Below are 16997 nucleotides of genomic sequence, written 5' to 3'. Positions count from 1 at the left end.
TACTGTAATAAACAGAAAAAAATAGAAATTTAATCTTCAATTTATAGTATGTTTTCTCTCTTAGCAATTTGATCCATTATTTTTATTATTTATAGGTTTATACTAGTAAAGAATAGCTTCAAAAACATGATAGGATGTACAGTGAAAGAACTTATCCAGCAAGTTACTTGGGGTAGCACCAACACCGTCTTAAAGGGAATATTTTTACTAGTGAACTTACCATCTTTATATGGACGCATTTCTCTTATTTTCCTTAGTGCAACAAGCTTTTCCTGAATGAAAAAGATAGTTTTCTTATCACTCATTATTTCGCTCCACTTCAATTTCTGTCATGAACTTAAAATATGTTCAAGAGAAAACTACCCTATTATGGCTGCTCATAGAATGCAGAATTTGTAACCAGTCTTTTTTGGATACTAATATTTAGTGAAATTAGCTTTGTGATATTCAGTGAGGCAAAAAGGATTTAACAATGAAATTACTGCTTGCAGATTTTGTATTTTCTAAAAACAAATCAAAATCCAAATTATATAGAAGTCTTCTTTCTTTGTGCATAATCACAGCCACAAGAATTTCAGCAGATCTGGCTCATGACATGGAACTACTCTGAATATAACACTAGCAAAATCAAGATCAAGAGCACAGAATGTAGCAACATTAAATTACAGCCAATACCTCTGTTCTGCACAAAGCCGCTGGAATTTGATGAGGCAAATCCTGCATTTACGTAGGTAAATATATTTTATCATCTCGTTTTCAAGCAATGGAACAGTTGCCTGTTCCTTTCCATATTTAATACTACACTATTTTACATAAGTAACTGTGTGTGCACAATTTGTAGGTGACTAATATTTGAAGAAAGGGTCTCAGTACCCCAAATTAAACTTTGTTATACCAATAGGTGACTGGGTAAACATATTATTAGATACAAGAAATCATCACCTGTATTAGATCATGGCTTAAGAGTCTCAGAACTTCTTGAGTTGTTTCATTAATTTCTAAGTCTGTCATGACTTCCCAGATACCATCGTGGAATCTCACTGGCATGGAAAAGACAATCCCTTCAGGAACACAAAACTGACCTGAAGAAGAGAAAAAAATTACCCCTAACAGCTAAATTCAGATTAAAACCCACATCATTACCAGGGTCAAGATTAAGTCTTACAGAAGTCTTCAACTGGACAAAACCTTAGCAAAAACAGAGATTGGTACTTTCTACTTTGAGAAAGGCAAAGGGCCTCAATTTTACTGTGATTTTACTGAATTTTAGTTTTACGTGCATGTAACAATTTTATATCTTAAAAAGGGGAAATCTTAAAACTCTTATTTCATGCAAGGGCTAAAGAGCTGTTGTAAAACATTCCATTTATTGCTTCACATAACTACACAAGAACATGCTTTTATAGCCCAAGTACTAAGAATTATAAACAGTCCTTGAGCAAAATATGTACTCCAAGAAAAGCTAAACTAAACTAAATTTGCAAAAGGACATTAACCTAAAAGATGCTGGTAAAAAGTGAATAGCAAATCATAAGCTCTGTACATTGCAATTGCTTAGAGTCAGAAGCTCTTATGCTGAAATAAACTCTCAATCTCTCATTGAATCTTTTGATTTACGATTTATGATCAAATTAAAACGCTTGATAAAAAAAAACATTAAAGCTGCTAATGGTAATGAGATGTCTTCTGAGAACATGTCAAGTAAAAATAGATTTACCTTCAGAAAGTATTCCCACAGAAACAATCTCCCCAGGAGGAGAGCCTTGATACCAGTATCTGAGTATAGTAGCTACTGCATGAGCAGGTGACATTCCCACACCGTGATATTTCTGGGAATTCACTGAACTCCGTGCAGACAGAAATTCTGAACATATCTTGCTGCCACTATCAAAAAAAAGAAAAAAGAAAAAGAAAAAAAAGAGTAGGAAGACTAGTTTTCTACAGGAAGTAAGAATTAAAACCAAGGGAGGTTAACAGTAATGCGTTAAACTTGGGTGCTTAAGGCAAGGTACTTAAAAAGAGAAAACACAAGCTAACAACAAGCATCCTTACCTATGAAAGTCAGGTCTCTTCTTCAAGTCATAACCCCTACTATCGTGACTTAGAAGAATTAACGTAAGGACTAGGCACAGACCAGAGTCACATTGTGCTAGTCACAGCAGAAGTACAAACCAACAAAAGTGCTTGTGGCCTCCTCTTTCAGTGGCTCAGCAAAGGCTGGAAGACTCCAAAACAGGAGCTCTGCATGCAGCCAAATGCAAGCACATATCACAGCTGCTGCCTCTTCACTACAACTATGCCAACTATCCTTTCTCTGCTGCTTCCCCCTTGGCAAGAAACGATCCAGCTGCCAGGGATCATTTTATGCAGGTGTTAGCAACTCCTTTCTTTGGGGAATTTGACAGCATTAGCCCCTTCAGACCATATTTCAAGGTAGTTCAGCTATTTTTAAGAAGCAGATATACATTTATTATTATTTCAAAGATATCTTGTGTGCATGAGGAAACAAAATGACTAGCTGGCCTTTCTGCCCTTTCATGGGTTGCTCTTGATATGACAGAAAAGAAACACACTCAATATATAGGAAAATACAACAATAGCCAAAGTTGGCATGGGAGTTAGAACTATGTTTAGCCCTAGCAACTACTCAATCTCTTTTGGGGACTGAGTACTTCAGCTTGAGTATTTCTTTTATATACAGTAAAAGATCTGTCAGTGAAGACAGATCTTGAACACAGAATCTTTCTGTTTAAAAAGTTCAGAAAAAGATTAATATAAATCACTTAGTTTTTACTTTGGAAGGAACTCTGCACTGCAGCTATTATGAATCACATTGCACAAAGGACGTGAAAAATCAGGTGGACCCCAAATAGCACTGTCAAATCCATAAACTCTTGCATGTGAGAAATCAATGTAGCTCCAGCCAGTAACATTGCCCCAAATAATCACATCTTTAACTCCTGTAACAGAGAAAAACACACAAATTAATGAAAAGAAAGACAAATGCTTTCACAACATGGATTGGATTAGATGATCTCCAGAAGATCCTTTAAATGTGAATTATTCCCTGACTCAGTGTCCTGCTTTGATCACAAAGATCATTTCAGCTGAAAACTGCAACTAACCTGTTTTGGTAACATTACATGAAACCTCACAAGCTGAAAAAGAAACTCTAACTTATAGAAAATTATTGTATCTATTAGAGTAAGCCTAGTAAATATTTAGATGTTTGAAAGCAAAAGAAAACTTACTGCAAACATATGGCAATGCTCTTTTTAAAGCCCTCCTAATGCAAATGTAAATTACCAAACAGTGATCTGTAGAAAATTATTTTTTTAAAAAATGCATCTGTTTTGGTGCAAAATGAATTTCTTGAATAATTATTATTACCTTAAAGTTATCTTAAAAGATACTTTTCCATTTTTTTGGCCCCCAAAATATCTAGATTTGTCATTTCAACTAGTACCTATCTCTGAAACACAGAGAGAATAGTGACACAAAGGAAGGTGTTAGAGAACTGTACGAGTTCCCTTTTTAACCCTTGGCCCTCCTGAGAAAACAAGCTAATTAACTCAGGAATGACATTGTAACACAGCCCTACTATACATTTATTATCTGCATAGCAGTATGCAGTCTTGTTTCTATACTGTTTCTATATGTTTCTATATTCACAGCTAGCCTGAGTGTTCCAGGTGTAACAATATACGGTGTGGTGCAAATGCAACCTTGAAGTCCTAGTTTGATTCCCAGCGTGATATACGTGCCAGAATGGTAGGGTTTAGCACAACAATTAATGTGGTGACTAACAATAATGGGATCATGCCCAGATCCACCCGGCTGGAGGCAGAGAGAACAGCAGCATTTGCTATTCACACCCCTCATATTCTGTACAGCCATGAAATTCCAGGAGTGTGCTGCTGTGCCTGCATTTCTGCATGCATGTTCCTATGAAAAACACACTCCAGGATACCTCTATCCACTGGAATCTCCAAATTCCAACCACACAAATACTCACCTGCTGCATTTACATTCAATTTCCTGGCCAGCATGCCTTTAGCTGCACTTTCCCAGAACGTTGCAAGGGCAATGATATTTTCAGGTTTAATGGATGGGCCGTATGTCTTAATCATCAATGCCTTAAGGTTTACGAAGGTTTTTCCTGCTGCAATGACTCTGACACCACTCTTGGCATTCTTTTCAATGAGGGGAGCATAGACTCGACAGGTGTCACTCAGCTCTCTGACGCAGTCCTCGAGGCGTGGGGCTTCATGCTTGAAGAGGATATCATCAAGAACAACGATAACATCGGCTTCCAGGAAAGCCTCTTCCATTTTAGTGTGTTTTGCAATGCTGCGGAGCAGCGGGAAGGCCATGTCCTCAGCTTCCATCACAACACCGCACAGAACTTGGTCAAACTGCTCCGTGTCCAGTAAATGGATACTGATTTCTGTGGTCATCCCAAACACTTTTCCATTTGCCAATAGGGGGATCAGATGATAGCAGGTTGGAGCTGATGCACTGATGAGAAAGATAGAGAAAAAATGTGGTTTATCAGAAAAAAAAATAACTGATTATACCAATTAAAGAAGAATTTGCTTTGTAGTTAACATTTAAAGAATTCACTAGTTTGTGGGGTTTTTTGCTCTTTTTTTCCCAATTTGAGTTAAAAGTTAAAAACGTGGGGTCTTTTTGCTAAGGAAAAACCTTTTAAAGGTTTTCCATCCTATACATTTGGGCATACTGTCAGCAATAACTTAAAAGAACCATATTCTTTTAGGTGTGTAAGTATAAATGGCAAATATTAACAGAAATGCTGAACCTTGTAAAATAAGAACTTCAAAGCAAAGTTTACTTATCTAAGTATTTCCAAAAAACATTCCGTATTAAAAAAAATCTTAATTATTTCATAAATATTTTCTAATATTTGCTGCTTGAATCCTTCACTTAAACTGATGCAAAATTCAATGAAAATACTTTCTGGATTATATCCTGAGTGCTTATACAGAGGGGTACAGAACATGATTCAATTCAGCAAAATTACAGGGGTTCATGTATAACCTGCTAGTTATTAGCTCTGCAAAATGTGATAAAAGAAATGCATTTGTGAGTGAAATTTTGTACAGACATTCTCTTTATTCGCACCTTGTGATCCATATCTGCAAAGGGTTGATGAGACCTTTAATCTCCTCCTCCTCTTTTTCAGTCTCAAGGTGAGCTTGTAGGTTCTCCTCGGCAATGGCTAACATCTCCTCACTGAGCATTGGTGAGGTGATACCGTAATAGCGCTAAGATCAAAAACAGGGATCTCTAATCAAATGACAGCCCAAACACACAAACAAAAACCCACTGGAAAAGTCACTTGTATTTTACACTTGAAAAACAAAAAAGGAACAAGAACATTATGCTTTTTTTAAAAAAAAAAAAAAAAAGTAAAATACAAGTTTACAGCATTAAAGGCAGATCCTGAGCATATTCCTTACCTGAGCATATTCCAGAAAATCATTAACTCCTCCCAGAAGCAGGCCCTTCCCTCCACGATCCACAAGTTCTCTCCAAATGATTGGAGAGTGTTTGTGTTCCCATCCATTCCTTTCACAGATGTCACGAAGCCATTCCTATCGCAAACCCCCCAAAATGTTATTGCTAGCAACGTTTTTATTACATTATTTGATCTCAGTAAATAATTACAAGATGTTTTGCAGCTTACCAACAAAACTGTGTGTGCAAAATTTAAGAACAACACAAACTGAGCCACCGTGATACCTCAACACAAAAGCAAAACCTTTTACTATCTTCTGCTTGGTTTTACTTCCTTAGATTTCCCCAGCTTTCTTAGCAGCACTGAAAATAGGAATACTTTTAAGTGAGGAGTAACATGAGAATTCTATTTATTTGTACAAGTTAAGCAGGTTGTAGACATAATTGCTACTCATTTAGCATTAGAGCTCTTCAAGTTACTTGGCTGAGGTGTCAAGCAAAGTGCTGGGGAGTAAAAAGCATGGCAGCACTATCTATCTTATAAAGTAGTACTGATTTTTTTTGAAAAAGAAAAAAAAAGCTAATACAGCAAAATAAGAGTTATACCACAAATAAAATCATTCCTCCCTTGGAGCACTGCAATATCTACCAATGACTTAATTTACAATCTCTTACCTCCCATTCATCAGGGTGCTTAGTGATCTTGTGAACCCTGAAGTCTGGCAAATTAGCCTGGAGATAGTAGGCCAGGAGCTCTGCTTTGGCATAGTACGGGCAATTTGCCCTCCCTGTGAACACAGCAACAACTGGGGCAAATGGACGGTTTTGTGATGTTACCCAATAAGGGCTTAATTAGAACAAGTCAGTATACATATATATATATATATATATAAATCAAATTAAAAATCTAAACATTTAAGCTATTCCAATTCAAAATGAGTCGCATGTAACCAGTATACTCTGAGGTCCCAGAAAGTGGAGAGTAAGCATATTAATAAGCTGAGAGAAAAAGAAAAAAAAAAAAGTAACTGTCGGGATGCGGCCGTTCATAGGAAGTACTTCAGACGAGCTGTCAGGGGCCGAGGAGGCCACCCCGAGGGCAAGCGGCGGGGAGGATGAAGAGGATGAAGAGGATGAAGAGGATGAAGAGGATGAAGAGGATGAAGAGGATGAAGAGGATGAAGAGGATGAAGAGGATGAAGAGGCTGCGCAGCCGCCGCGCTCCCAACGGCCGCGCTGCCCCTCACCTGCCACCACCAGCTTGGCCATGCGCGCGGCACCGCCCAACGGCCGCGGCGTTGCCTGGCAACGCGGCGCGCGCCGCCACGCGGCGGTTTGTCCCTCGGGCCGCGCCGTCCGTCTCGCGAGGCGTGCCGGGAGCGCGCGGCTGTCATGGCGGCGGCGAGAGGGGCGCGGTGCGGCGCGCACATGTCGTGTTTTAGTCGTCTTTCTCCTTTATTTTCTGTCTCCTTTATTCTAGCTGTGTGTGTCTGTTAGCTCATGTCTGCTCCTGTGCTGACTCCGCAGGTATATGAGCTTGCGCCGCGCCTCCAGGCCCGTTGGCTTCATCGGAAGCGTCGTTCCGAGCCGGTGTTTGAAACCCGCTGATGGGATATTAGCAAAAATGAATAATAAAATGAGTTATTTATTAAAGACGGTGCGGTGCATGCACAGGTGCTGTGCTGTGCGGGCACCCAGCTCCTCTGCTACACCAAGAGCTTTAGGGATTGGCGGATACAAGGATCCCATGGAAAAGGCCAACTTTAGGATTTTTTCTTTTAATATTTTTCATTGCCTGCACGAGCCCTCTCCCCGGTTCCTGTCTCAAAAGGCGAGTGTTTTCATCCCGGGCACCAAAACGCAGCAGGAGGCGGCGGCTCCCGGGAACTGTGCGGAGGCGGCCGCGGGGAGCCGGGACGCGCAGCGCGGGGCAGAGCCCGGGGAGCTGTTCGTGAGCCGGCTGCAGGGCTGCACGTGCCCCCGGGACGCGCTCGAGCTGGCCTCCGAGCGCGCCGTCTCCGCCAGGCGCGCCGCCCACGGCCTCAGCGCCGTGTGGCGCCTCTTCCGCGGCCTCCCCGAGGAGCGGCGGCGCCACGAGAAGCGGCTCATCCTGGAGCACCCCGGCTTCGTGGGGCTCTGCCAGCAGCTGCTGCGCGCCGCGCGGCGCCTCGCGCGCGGCGACCTCGTGTTCGGCCTGCACGCCGTGGTGAGCCTCGGCGTGCCCCAGAACACCCTCCTGGTGCAGACCCTGCTCAGGGTGTGCCAAGTGAGTAGCCACGTTTTTGTAAATTAAAAGCAGTCGCTTTCTCTGCTCTGGCCTGAAGTAATCTACCATTGTGCAAACTCTCTAACAGGAGAAGCTCAATCAACTGGATAACCGATGCGTCTCAGTTTTGGCAACTGTTTTAACAGGGCTGGATAAAGACAAGAATGTAAGCGCTCTTCAAGCTGGATTACGGTGAGGAAGTCGCATCTTTCACTTGTTCTTTAAATGTCCTTTGATTTTTATGTCTCTTAGAAATCATGGAGGGAGAGTCTGCATAAAAGACACTGCATTTTTAGGACCCAGATGATTCCCGTGAGATAACAGCTGTACAAGGCAGTGATTTTTTGGCATTTTTTGCATCCTCCAGTAGAAAGGCTTTTGATGGCATAAGGTGCTAGACTGTTCCGCAAGAGATGCGTGTGCTGACTGCAGCTCCACAACTGGGTATTTTTCGTGATATTGGTCAAGTCACATCACCTCTCCAGGCCTCTTTTGCCCATATGTTGAAAAGGAGATAATGAGGCTAACTTACGTTGTGAAGTGTTTTGGGTTCTCCTGCTGTTTAATAGATGGAGACTATTTCTGTTGAATCAAGTAAGGAAAAGTTAAGAGGACTGCTTCTGCTGCTGCTCTAGCAGAATAACTCATTTGGCTGCATTTTTTTTTTTAAGGTGGATGAGTGTTATGTGGGTCACTAATCTGCTCGCTCCCGTGATAATGCTTTTAGTGAAGCTATCAAAACATGCTCTGGGTCTGGTCCTTTGCCAGGCCCTGCTAGGAGAAGGAGTCTCTGTTAGACACAAGAATCAGGTTGTCCTAGAAGCTCAGGGACCCAGTTTTCATAGGTTGGGGCAAAGCAGGTGATTCCCCTCCAGCTCTTTCTCTCCATCAATGTCTAGAGCTCATTCTCCTTTGCAGGAAGCAGCACCTGCAGTGATAAATTTCAGAGCACTTCACCACCTAAGAAAGCAACAAAACTAACACTTCTTATTTTTGCAGCTGTGGATGTGTTTTTAAGGGTGATTTAGGGTTAACAATTACAGTCTTTCCTGATGAGCCAGAAAAGGAACTGCTGTAAAGGCAGGATTCCTTGATTTGGTGCTCATGGTGCCTCTGTGTTGTGATACTCCCTTCTGCTCCTGCAGCCCAAAGCACCACTTGTTGGGTTTTCTTTGCTTCATCTCCTCCAGGCTTTTATCAAGGTCCATCCCTGAGTTTTCTCGCTGTTTCTGCATTTTTTTCTGCAAAATGTGTTAACTCCATGAGGCTTGCAGCACTTAATGTCTGTGCATTCCCACAGTGCAGTCCGGGCAGCGCCTCTCCTATTCAGAAAATGAGGGACAACACTGATGCATCAGGGTGGCATGAAGAAGGCATATATTTACATAAATAGAGTTATTCTCTTCTTGTAAGCATCTGTGCTGCTGCCACATCATGATCAACTGGGCCAGACATGCAAAAAAGAGGGGGTGCAAGATGAGCAGGATAAATTACAGCTTTATGTTGGGGTGTATCAGTGAAGGAGAACGGGAATGCTGGAATAAGAGCATTCTGTGTCTGCTGGCATAAGAGAACCTCTGCTAAACAGGTATTCTCTCTGGCTGAAGGCCTTGTGTTTTTTTTTTAACAGGTTACTAGTAGAGCAGCGAATCCCACATATCAGAGACATTTTTATACTGCAAAACCTGATGAGATGCATGGGAAAAGATGCTCCAGTCTCTTTGAAAAAGAAATTAGAGGTAAGTTTTCTAATTTTGGTTTGTAATTTCATTTCATCACCATTACTTCCACAAAACCTCTGTTGTTGCAATGTTTATAAATTGTGCCTGGTTCTTTCCAGATAAAGAGAAAATATAACATACATGTTAAGTGGATTTGCTATATGAATCAAACTCCACCTAAACTTGCAAGAGAGACTTGAATTTAATGGTGGGACAAGCCTTGAGGGGGCTGAGTACAAAAGGAATTGAAACAGCAAAATAGTAATGCTCTCTCTTCCTGTTTTTCTTGGCCACATTACATTTTATGGAAGGCCTTTCAGGCTGCACTTCCTGATGCCGTTGGCTGATGTGTGGCTGGAAAACAAGAATATCGTGATGGGGCTGTGTCCCATGAGGCTACGAGGCCAGAGAGAGCTGGGAGGGAGATGCCCCAAGAGTTTGCCAAGCTCGTTGCCTTACCCTTTTCATCTAAGAGGTGCCACAGGAAACACAATAGTTGGGGCAGGCTGTGCTTTTATAGCAGGCCATAACAGGTCTTGCCTCTGATTAAAGACACTATTTGCAAGCTTCTTTCAAGCCTGCCAACATTTTCATTATGCAGCTGAACAGCTCTAAGGACAGGATTAATAATGTTCTTGAGGGAGTGAAAGAACAGGGCAGTGATAGGAAATGGGGCTTCTCGTGCAAGAATAGAGCAGAGTGCTCATGAAATGTCCTAGATTTAAGTAAATCAGAAACCTTAGACCAGGTACCACTTCTTAGAGCAAGGTGGTGAGGATCTGGCACTAGATGTATGGAAAGCAATCTTTCCACTTGTTAACTGAAAGGAGCTTTATAAAACCTTGTGAGACTACAGCTCTAATTGTGTATTATGTGCTGAACTTGCAAGAAGTCACTTCATGTTTTTGCTGCTTGTTACTACTTTTTCTTTAGTATGAATCCCAACAGGCTAAAGGATTTGGGAAAGTTTTGGTGTAAACACCTTTACCGTAAAGCAGTGATAATATACCTGAAGAATGAAGGATTTAATAAGCTCTATTTCATTTTAGAAGGCTGTTTTAAAGGAGGTAGACGATCTGACACTCCTGAATGCTCAGCGTGTGTTTTTTGCTCTTGCTGCAATGAATTATTGTTCCATTCCAATCCTGAATGCCTGCAGTGAAAAGATTCTAGGTAAGAAAAGCTTTATTAAATTTCCCTCTCCTTATATAAAAATCTTCCTAATTACATCCCATCTCCCTTCTCTGATTACCTTTAAAATGCAGGAAGCATCTTTGTTTTTCAGGATTTTGCCACATTTCCCAGTATGGCATACACTAATGTTTCTGTGCTTAACAACCTTTTCATATACATATATATTATATATATATGTATATGTTTTAAACATAGATTCATGCATGTAGATTCACTGTTTTTTTGCAGTTTTGTAAATAAAACATGAAAAATACAATTTTTTTGATGTGCCAACATCTGATTAATCAGCAACTTTAGATCTAGTTCTTGGTTATTCCCGAAGCTGACATAGCAAAAGTGTCCAACTGGGCAAACAAAAAGCTCCATCACTGCCAGCCTGGGGATTTCCATGCTGAGATTCAGGAATCCTAGAACAGGAGATGTTCCCCATAACACACTGTTCCTTTCTCTTGCCTCTTCTGTTAATTGTCCCCTGTAGCCCTCATCCTCGCTCACTCTCATTCTATCACCTCTCAACTCCTTCACTCGAACACCGTTAAGACTTTCCTTCCTCCCATTTGACTCAGTTTTAGCTCCATTTGGCTAGTCTTTTCTACAGTTTCTTACCAGATTATTTTTTCTTCCTCTTCCCTTTGCCTCACTGTGTCTCCAACGTACAACTCCCACTGCTTTGTGCTGTCTGTGCTTTTTTTTGCTCCTGTGTTACAGAAAATATCCGTGATGCTCCATTTCGGCAGTTAATTCTTATTCTGGAAGCTTGCCGCGATCTCCAGTATCGTAATATAAAATTGTTCTCAGCAGTAGCAAACTATGTGACTTCCACTGCCTGCCTTTGGGACAGAAGACAGGTGAGGTGGAGACTGAATGATTTATATCCATACCAGTAGAACAGGTAATTTCTGCTGGTTTTCATTTTATTTTTCTTCATGCTGTCTTTCATGTTTGGTGAGCAGATTTTGAGGAATAATACTCTGATGAAGTTGGCAGTTACATTTTAAAATGTTCTTCTACCTATTGACTTAAAGAAATAGGAAATAAATGGGATGTTACAACTGAAGAAGTCTGTTTTCATTAAAAATGTTCATTATAATCCATTTTATTGACTTTATTTCTTGACTTTCATTTTTTTTCTTGTTTTAGATTATCCTGCTTCTCTCTGCCTTTGCGATGCTTGGCTTTCAGCCTACTGAACTGATGGATATTTTTGCTGAGAAGGTGACAGAAGACCCTGAATTTCTGAACTTGAAATATCTTTTGATTATTCTCCGAGTTTATTCACAACTCAACTATGTTCCCAGAGGCCAAAAGCAACTGTAAGTTTTGATTTAGAAAGCCTGATGATCTGTTAAATAATCTTTATAGGGTCATATCTGGAATGACAACTGATAATAGTTTCAAAAAACATCATAGTCGATTTTATTAATCTGTAGGATAAATTTGCCGTGTTTGTTAGTAATCTTTTCTGTATAGGGATTTTTCTCTATATAATTACAAATTGGTTTCAGACTGACCAGACTATTACATCTATTAATGTTGGATTATACTCTATATGATTAATCAAATGTAAAGGATTTCTAGCTTGTATAGAAAGCAGCGTGTCCTCGTAGCCAAGAAGGCCAATGGGATCCTGGGCTGCATTAAGAAGAGCATCTCCAGCAGGTCAAGGGAGGGGATCCTGCCCCTCTACTCAGCCCTGGTGAGGCCACGTCTGGAGTACTGTGTCCAGTTCTGGGCTCCACAGGACAAGAGGGATGTGGAGCTGTTGGAGAGAGTCCAGCGCAGGGCCACAAGGATGATCAGGGGCCTGGAACATCTGCCCTATGAGGAGAGGCTGAGGGAGCTGGGCCTGTTCAGCCTGGAGAAGAGAAGGCTGAGAGGGGACCTGAGCAGTGTCTAGAAGTACCTCAAGGGAGGCAGTGAGGAGGATGGGGCTGGCCTCTTTTCACTGGTGGCCACCGACAGGACTAGAGGAAACAGCCACAAACTGTAACACAAAAAGTTCCACAGGAACTTAAGGAAAAAATTTCTTAACAGTGAGGGTGCCAGAGCACTGGAACAGGCTGTCCAGAGAGGTTGTGGAGTCTCCTTCTCTGGAGATCTTCAAACCCGCTTGGACGCAGTCCTGTGCCACGTGCTCTAGGTGACCCTGCGTGTGCAGGGGGTTGGACTAGATGATCTCTAGAGGTCCCTTCCAACCTTAAGGTTCTATGATTCTGTGATTTTTGGCTTGAAATCCATATTTTCTATAGTTCTTATTTGTGTAATTGACATTTTCCCTTTTTCTTTTGCAAAGGTTTATTGAGACTCTTCATAGCTGCTTGAATAAGTACCTCCCCAGTATTTCCAGCACGGAACTGCTGAAAGCAGTGTATTCACTTTGCATCTTAGGGTATCTTCCTCATCCTGCGCTTGATCAGCTGCTGCAAAAGGAAAACCTTGATGAACTACAGTCAGGTCAGGCCTTACTATGTCACATTCTCTTTTTAAAAGCTTACTCCTCACTCAAAATTCGTTGTTACTGTGTTAAAGTTTACAAATTACAGAAGGCAAAAATGATTGATATTAAATGTGAAGTCCTCAGGAAAAAGCTAATTTTATGTAGGTGATTTAAGTGACACACTATGTTCTTTGATTCTGAGCTGGTCATCAAGCTTGTTGATGAGCCACAAGGTGTCCATATTTTAAATAGTAGCTTGCACATGGATAAGAGTAAATGTGGGATTTGTAGTAGTGGTTGAAATGGGTAAGAACCAAGATTTTGTCTTCAACATGCAGGAATTTTTTAAATATTCTGACATGTTTGGGCATTTTTAAAAAACAGAGGAAGTCTAACATTTGTAAACAAGCATTAATACTTGTAAGTCATAGGTAGAAGTTTCATTGATTACTTTGAGTTATAATGAGGAACTCACAATAATTTGTAGAGGAATTTGCTTCTGCATTATGATTTCCTACAGGAAACAATAGTTTAGCAGAGGAGGAATTCACTGTTCTGTGTCTTACTGTTGAACCAGCTTTTACTGAACCTGAAAGCTGTGCTGACTTTCTGGCCAAACTGTGATATATCTTCCTTGCTTCAAAATGGCCTTTTATTTGTCTGGATTTTTGAAGAACACTACATTTGCTTTCTCATTCAGTGTTCTCCTGAAGTCTTGTTTATAACTGATAGCATGTACAGAGATGTGTACAGAAGAGGGGAAAGACTGGTTGAATGAACAGGTTCCAGCTATAGACTTCAAAATTTTCATGAATGAATCAGATATATCAGAAAATATACTGAAGTTATTCTGTTTAAAAAAAAAAAGTGTTTTGATTCTTCTACTGAAATTAATTTGCTCTGCAAGAACAGACTGCAAATGATAATAAAATGAAGAATTCAGTGAGATAATACATAATTTGTTTTATATCTTTTTTTCAGGTGATCTTTACAAGGATCAAAAGGAAATGATGCTTCAGTGTGTGAAAGCATGTGTGGAACTTGATAGCCCCACCTTCACAAAGCCTGAGCTTGAGCTGGCTGAGGACTGCTCCTCCTTAGCACCTGATAAGCGCAGAAAGGCTCGGGAGGCCCTTCTAGAACTGCTGGGAGATGAGAACATGTTTCGAGAAAATGTTCAGCTGCTGCATAAATACCACATTGGTACGAAGCCAAGTTACTGCTATACTCCTTTGAATGTAGATCTGTAATTCCTAAAATATGAAGACAGCAACAAATGTGCACAGATACAGGTGATTAAAAATGTAAAACTCCAAAGACGTTATCTGTGACAAATGAAGTGCCTGATTAGTGAATTTTCTAGGATCTTTCTGTTAAAGTGTTTAAGTAAATGTACTAAAGCATTATGATGCACTTCTTTACAGAACTGCCTTAGCCTTTTGTGGAAAGCATCGGAGAGCAGATTGTAATTGTGCATAAATCCAGCATGGCCAACCATTTTAGAGTTGCCCTCCACGTACTAATTCACATCAAAAGCGAAAAAACAAACAAACAAACAAACAAACCCACCACCACCTTTTTGTTTCTGCCTTAATTTTCCTCTAAAACTCTAGATAAGGGCTTAGTTTATGAAATGGATATGATCATCTTTGATAGGAGATAATTTTATAACATTTCCTTTCTTTCATATTCTTTTGCCAGCCACCCAGCTTGCCGGTATTTTTTAGGATACTTACTGTAACCTAAATTAGGGATCGGTTTACAGGAAAGCCTGAACAAGTATGATAGACTAAGGTCAAGACTTATTTAAACTATAGACTATATATATATTTATTAAAACCTTTTTAGATCTACATTTTTTTTTCTAGAGATGCACAAGCTATAGCTGTTTATATTGGTCGCAAGAAGCCATCAGTAATATGTAATTTTTTCAAAAATAAGAATTGGAAACACAGTAGCAACGATATCTACTCATTTTTCAAATTAGCTGGATAGAATATTAGTTGTAACCTCTTGCACTGATTAGTATTTTATTGTTTTGTTTTCAGATTTTGAAATTCGAGTTGATTCAGAGAGAAAGAAAGTGCTCCCAAGAACTGCAACAGATGATCATGCTGACTCCAGTGTGGAAAGGTGTCTTGTTTGGATTGCATACTTTTTCTAGCAAGCTAATTTTATTTGTACCTATTCCATGTAGTTGTTTCTTTGGTTCAGTGCTTTGCAGAAACACAGTAGATAATGATATGGTATTTGTGCTCACAGAAACAGAATTTCTCATGCTGCTTCAGAATAACTACTCACCTAGCTCACTGCCTTCTATCAGAGTCTAGAATTTACGCTTCAGACAAAGAGATTGGAAACCTCACAGGAGGGATAATCTCGACCTATTGTAATGGATACAGATTTTCAAAGTTTAATTCAGATGTCTTTCAGCACACTGAATAATATAATTCTAAAATTCCAAGCATATTTGTGTATCCAGTCAACAATCAGTTATTTTCATAAGTCTTCAAATTGTTCATCTCAATGGTAGGTTGTAGCAGTGAATTCTGCTGGAATACAATTTCAATGAAAAGCCTTATATGAATGAAAAACTGTCAAATAATGTTCAGTTTTGAAAGATCTATTTCTTTTTCATTAGGGGAGAATTGGAGGTCAAAGGATTTAATTCTGCCACAAGAGTTGTTTGGGTAGATGCCTGTACTTATGTGAAACTGATAGAAGGAACGTGTTAAAATCATTCGAAGAAGCAAAAGAATAAAGTAATTTTGTGCAGTACTGGTATTTTTGCCTCTAGTAAGACAGATATGTTCTGCAGCATTAAAAAACATCTCTGAACTATTAACTATTAAAAATGCTTACCCTGCATTGATAAAAGGAAGTTTTCCCTGCTCTTTCTGGCTGCAGGTTGGCTTTTCTCTTTGTTCCTCTCTCTGCATTCTGCATGGGTACGACGCACCCCCAAGGGAAGCTGGCAGTGAAGAAGCGGCACCTCACTAAGCTGGGTTATGAAGTGATTGTGGTAAGAGCAGCCCTGGCATTCCCTTCGCTTATGCCCTGCTAATCAGTGTGGTGATGACTGCTTGTGCAGTAAAAGAACAGGCACTGTAGGGAGTGATAAGATACTCCAGAATAACTGATTACTTGTAGGTGATCTCACAGCGTAGAGTGGTGGTGTCACGATATTCTGTCATAAAGAGCAGAGGAACTGCAGAAGACAAGCTGCAAATTACTGTTATTATCAGTGAATGAAAACAAAACAAACTAATGTACCCTCTCCTTTTCCTTTCCTGCAGGTCATGAACAAGAAGTTTCAGGAAATGACAAATGAAGATGCAGTTGAGTTTCTGAAGGGAAAAATTTATTCAAGAAGTGCTTTCCCTTTTTCTGAAGTGAATGTGCAGAGTAATAATTAAAGTAAACTAACAATTTTGAGCCTTCTGTTTTGCTTTTTTTTTTTGCACTGTTTACTTCACGTAGGTTTTTAATGGAAAATATAAGCAGCTTTATACACAACCGCACACCTGCAAGTGTTATGTGGCTGGTGGTGGTGGTGGTTTTTAGTGATGAAAGTAATTACTAGCTTAATAACCCCTGGCATTTAATCACTGTTGCAAATTACTTTGTTTTATGAATTTCCCCCTTGCTCATTCCTCAAGTGAAGCTTTACTGGAGCTGGGTCAGGGAAGGGAAGCGAGTTTCAAGTGCTGCTGTAACCTGCCCTACGCCTGCACTAGGATTTCCCACACATCCTCTCCGTTACCCACCGCGTTAGTCTCTATGAAGACCTCTAGACCAAAAAGCAGTAAATAATGTATCTATCTGCAAGGATATGAGTATTACATTCTAAAGTTGTGACAAGCCTCTGAAGAAATAAATCTACCGGTTTTCAGAAATTGGG

The 16997-nt window shown here is 40.2% G+C and overlaps 2 protein-coding genes across 2 annotated transcripts; one reads left to right on the top strand and one right to left on the bottom strand.

Annotated features, from left to right (window-relative positions):
• Positions 1-921: 921 nt before the first annotated feature.
• MDH1B (malate dehydrogenase 1B) lies at positions 922-6769 on the bottom strand. The gene is made up of 8 exons (XM_088523778.1): positions 6726-6769; positions 6154-6266; positions 5481-5615; positions 5143-5285; positions 4016-4518; positions 2812-2960; positions 1718-1874; positions 922-1082 (listed from the first exon to the last, which is right to left on the bottom strand). Exons 1-8 carry the CDS (start codon positions 6745-6747, stop codon positions 922-924), a joined length of 1383 nt encoding a protein of 460 aa, XP_088379904.1. The 5' UTR covers positions 6748-6769.
• Positions 6770-7039: 270 nt separating this feature from the next.
• FASTKD2 (FASTK mitochondrial RNA regulator 2) lies at positions 7040-16531 on the top strand. Its single transcript, XM_010212245.2, has 11 exons — positions 7040-7744; positions 7833-7936; positions 9375-9483; positions 10515-10638; positions 11368-11507; positions 11800-11972; positions 12953-13113; positions 14078-14299; positions 15145-15229; positions 16004-16118; positions 16393-16531. Exons 1-11 carry the CDS (start codon positions 7103-7105, stop codon positions 16510-16512), a joined length of 1995 nt encoding a protein of 664 aa, XP_010210547.2. The 5' UTR covers positions 7040-7102; the 3' UTR covers positions 16513-16531.
• The last annotated feature ends 466 nt before the right edge of the window (positions 16532-16997 follow it).

Source organism: Tinamus guttatus, unplaced genomic scaffold, assembly GCF_059628265.1.
Source record: "Tinamus guttatus ecotype Peru unplaced genomic scaffold, ASM5962826v1 Tinamus_guttatus_pri_ptg000197l, whole genome shotgun sequence".
Lineage (NCBI taxonomy): Eukaryota > Metazoa > Chordata > Aves > Tinamiformes > Tinamidae > Tinamus > Tinamus guttatus.
Note: the sequence above shows the minus strand (reverse complement) of the source record. Positions and strands in the feature narration are given on the sequence as shown.

What these genes read in the sequence shown, in the direction of transcription:
- MDH1B (XM_088523778.1), bottom strand. Translation starts at nt 6,747, where the DNA reads ATGGCCAAGCTGGTGGTGGCAG. An exon ending in ATTTTCTGGAATATGCTCAG is followed by an intron (nt 5,286 to 5,480) that starts GTAAGGAATATG and finishes TTTTGATCTTAG; the next exon opens with CGCTATTACGGTATCACCTC. An exon ending in TGTGGGAATACTTTCTGAAG is followed by an intron (nt 1,083 to 1,717) that starts GTAAATCTATTT and finishes TCTCTTCTTCAG; the next exon opens with GTCAGTTTTGTGTTCCTGAA.
- FASTKD2 (XM_010212245.2), top strand. Translation starts at nt 7,103, where the DNA reads ATGAATAATAAAATGAGTTATTTATTAAAGACGGTGCGGTGCATGCAC. An exon ending in CTTTGAAAAAGAAATTAGAG is followed by an intron (nt 9,484 to 10,514) that starts GTAAGTTTTCTA and finishes ATTTCATTTTAG; the next exon opens with AAGGCTGTTTTAAAGGAGGT. An exon ending in GCTGACTCCAGTGTGGAAAG is followed by an intron (nt 15,230 to 16,003) that starts GTGTCTTGTTTG and finishes TTCTGGCTGCAG; the next exon opens with GTTGGCTTTTCTCTTTGTTC.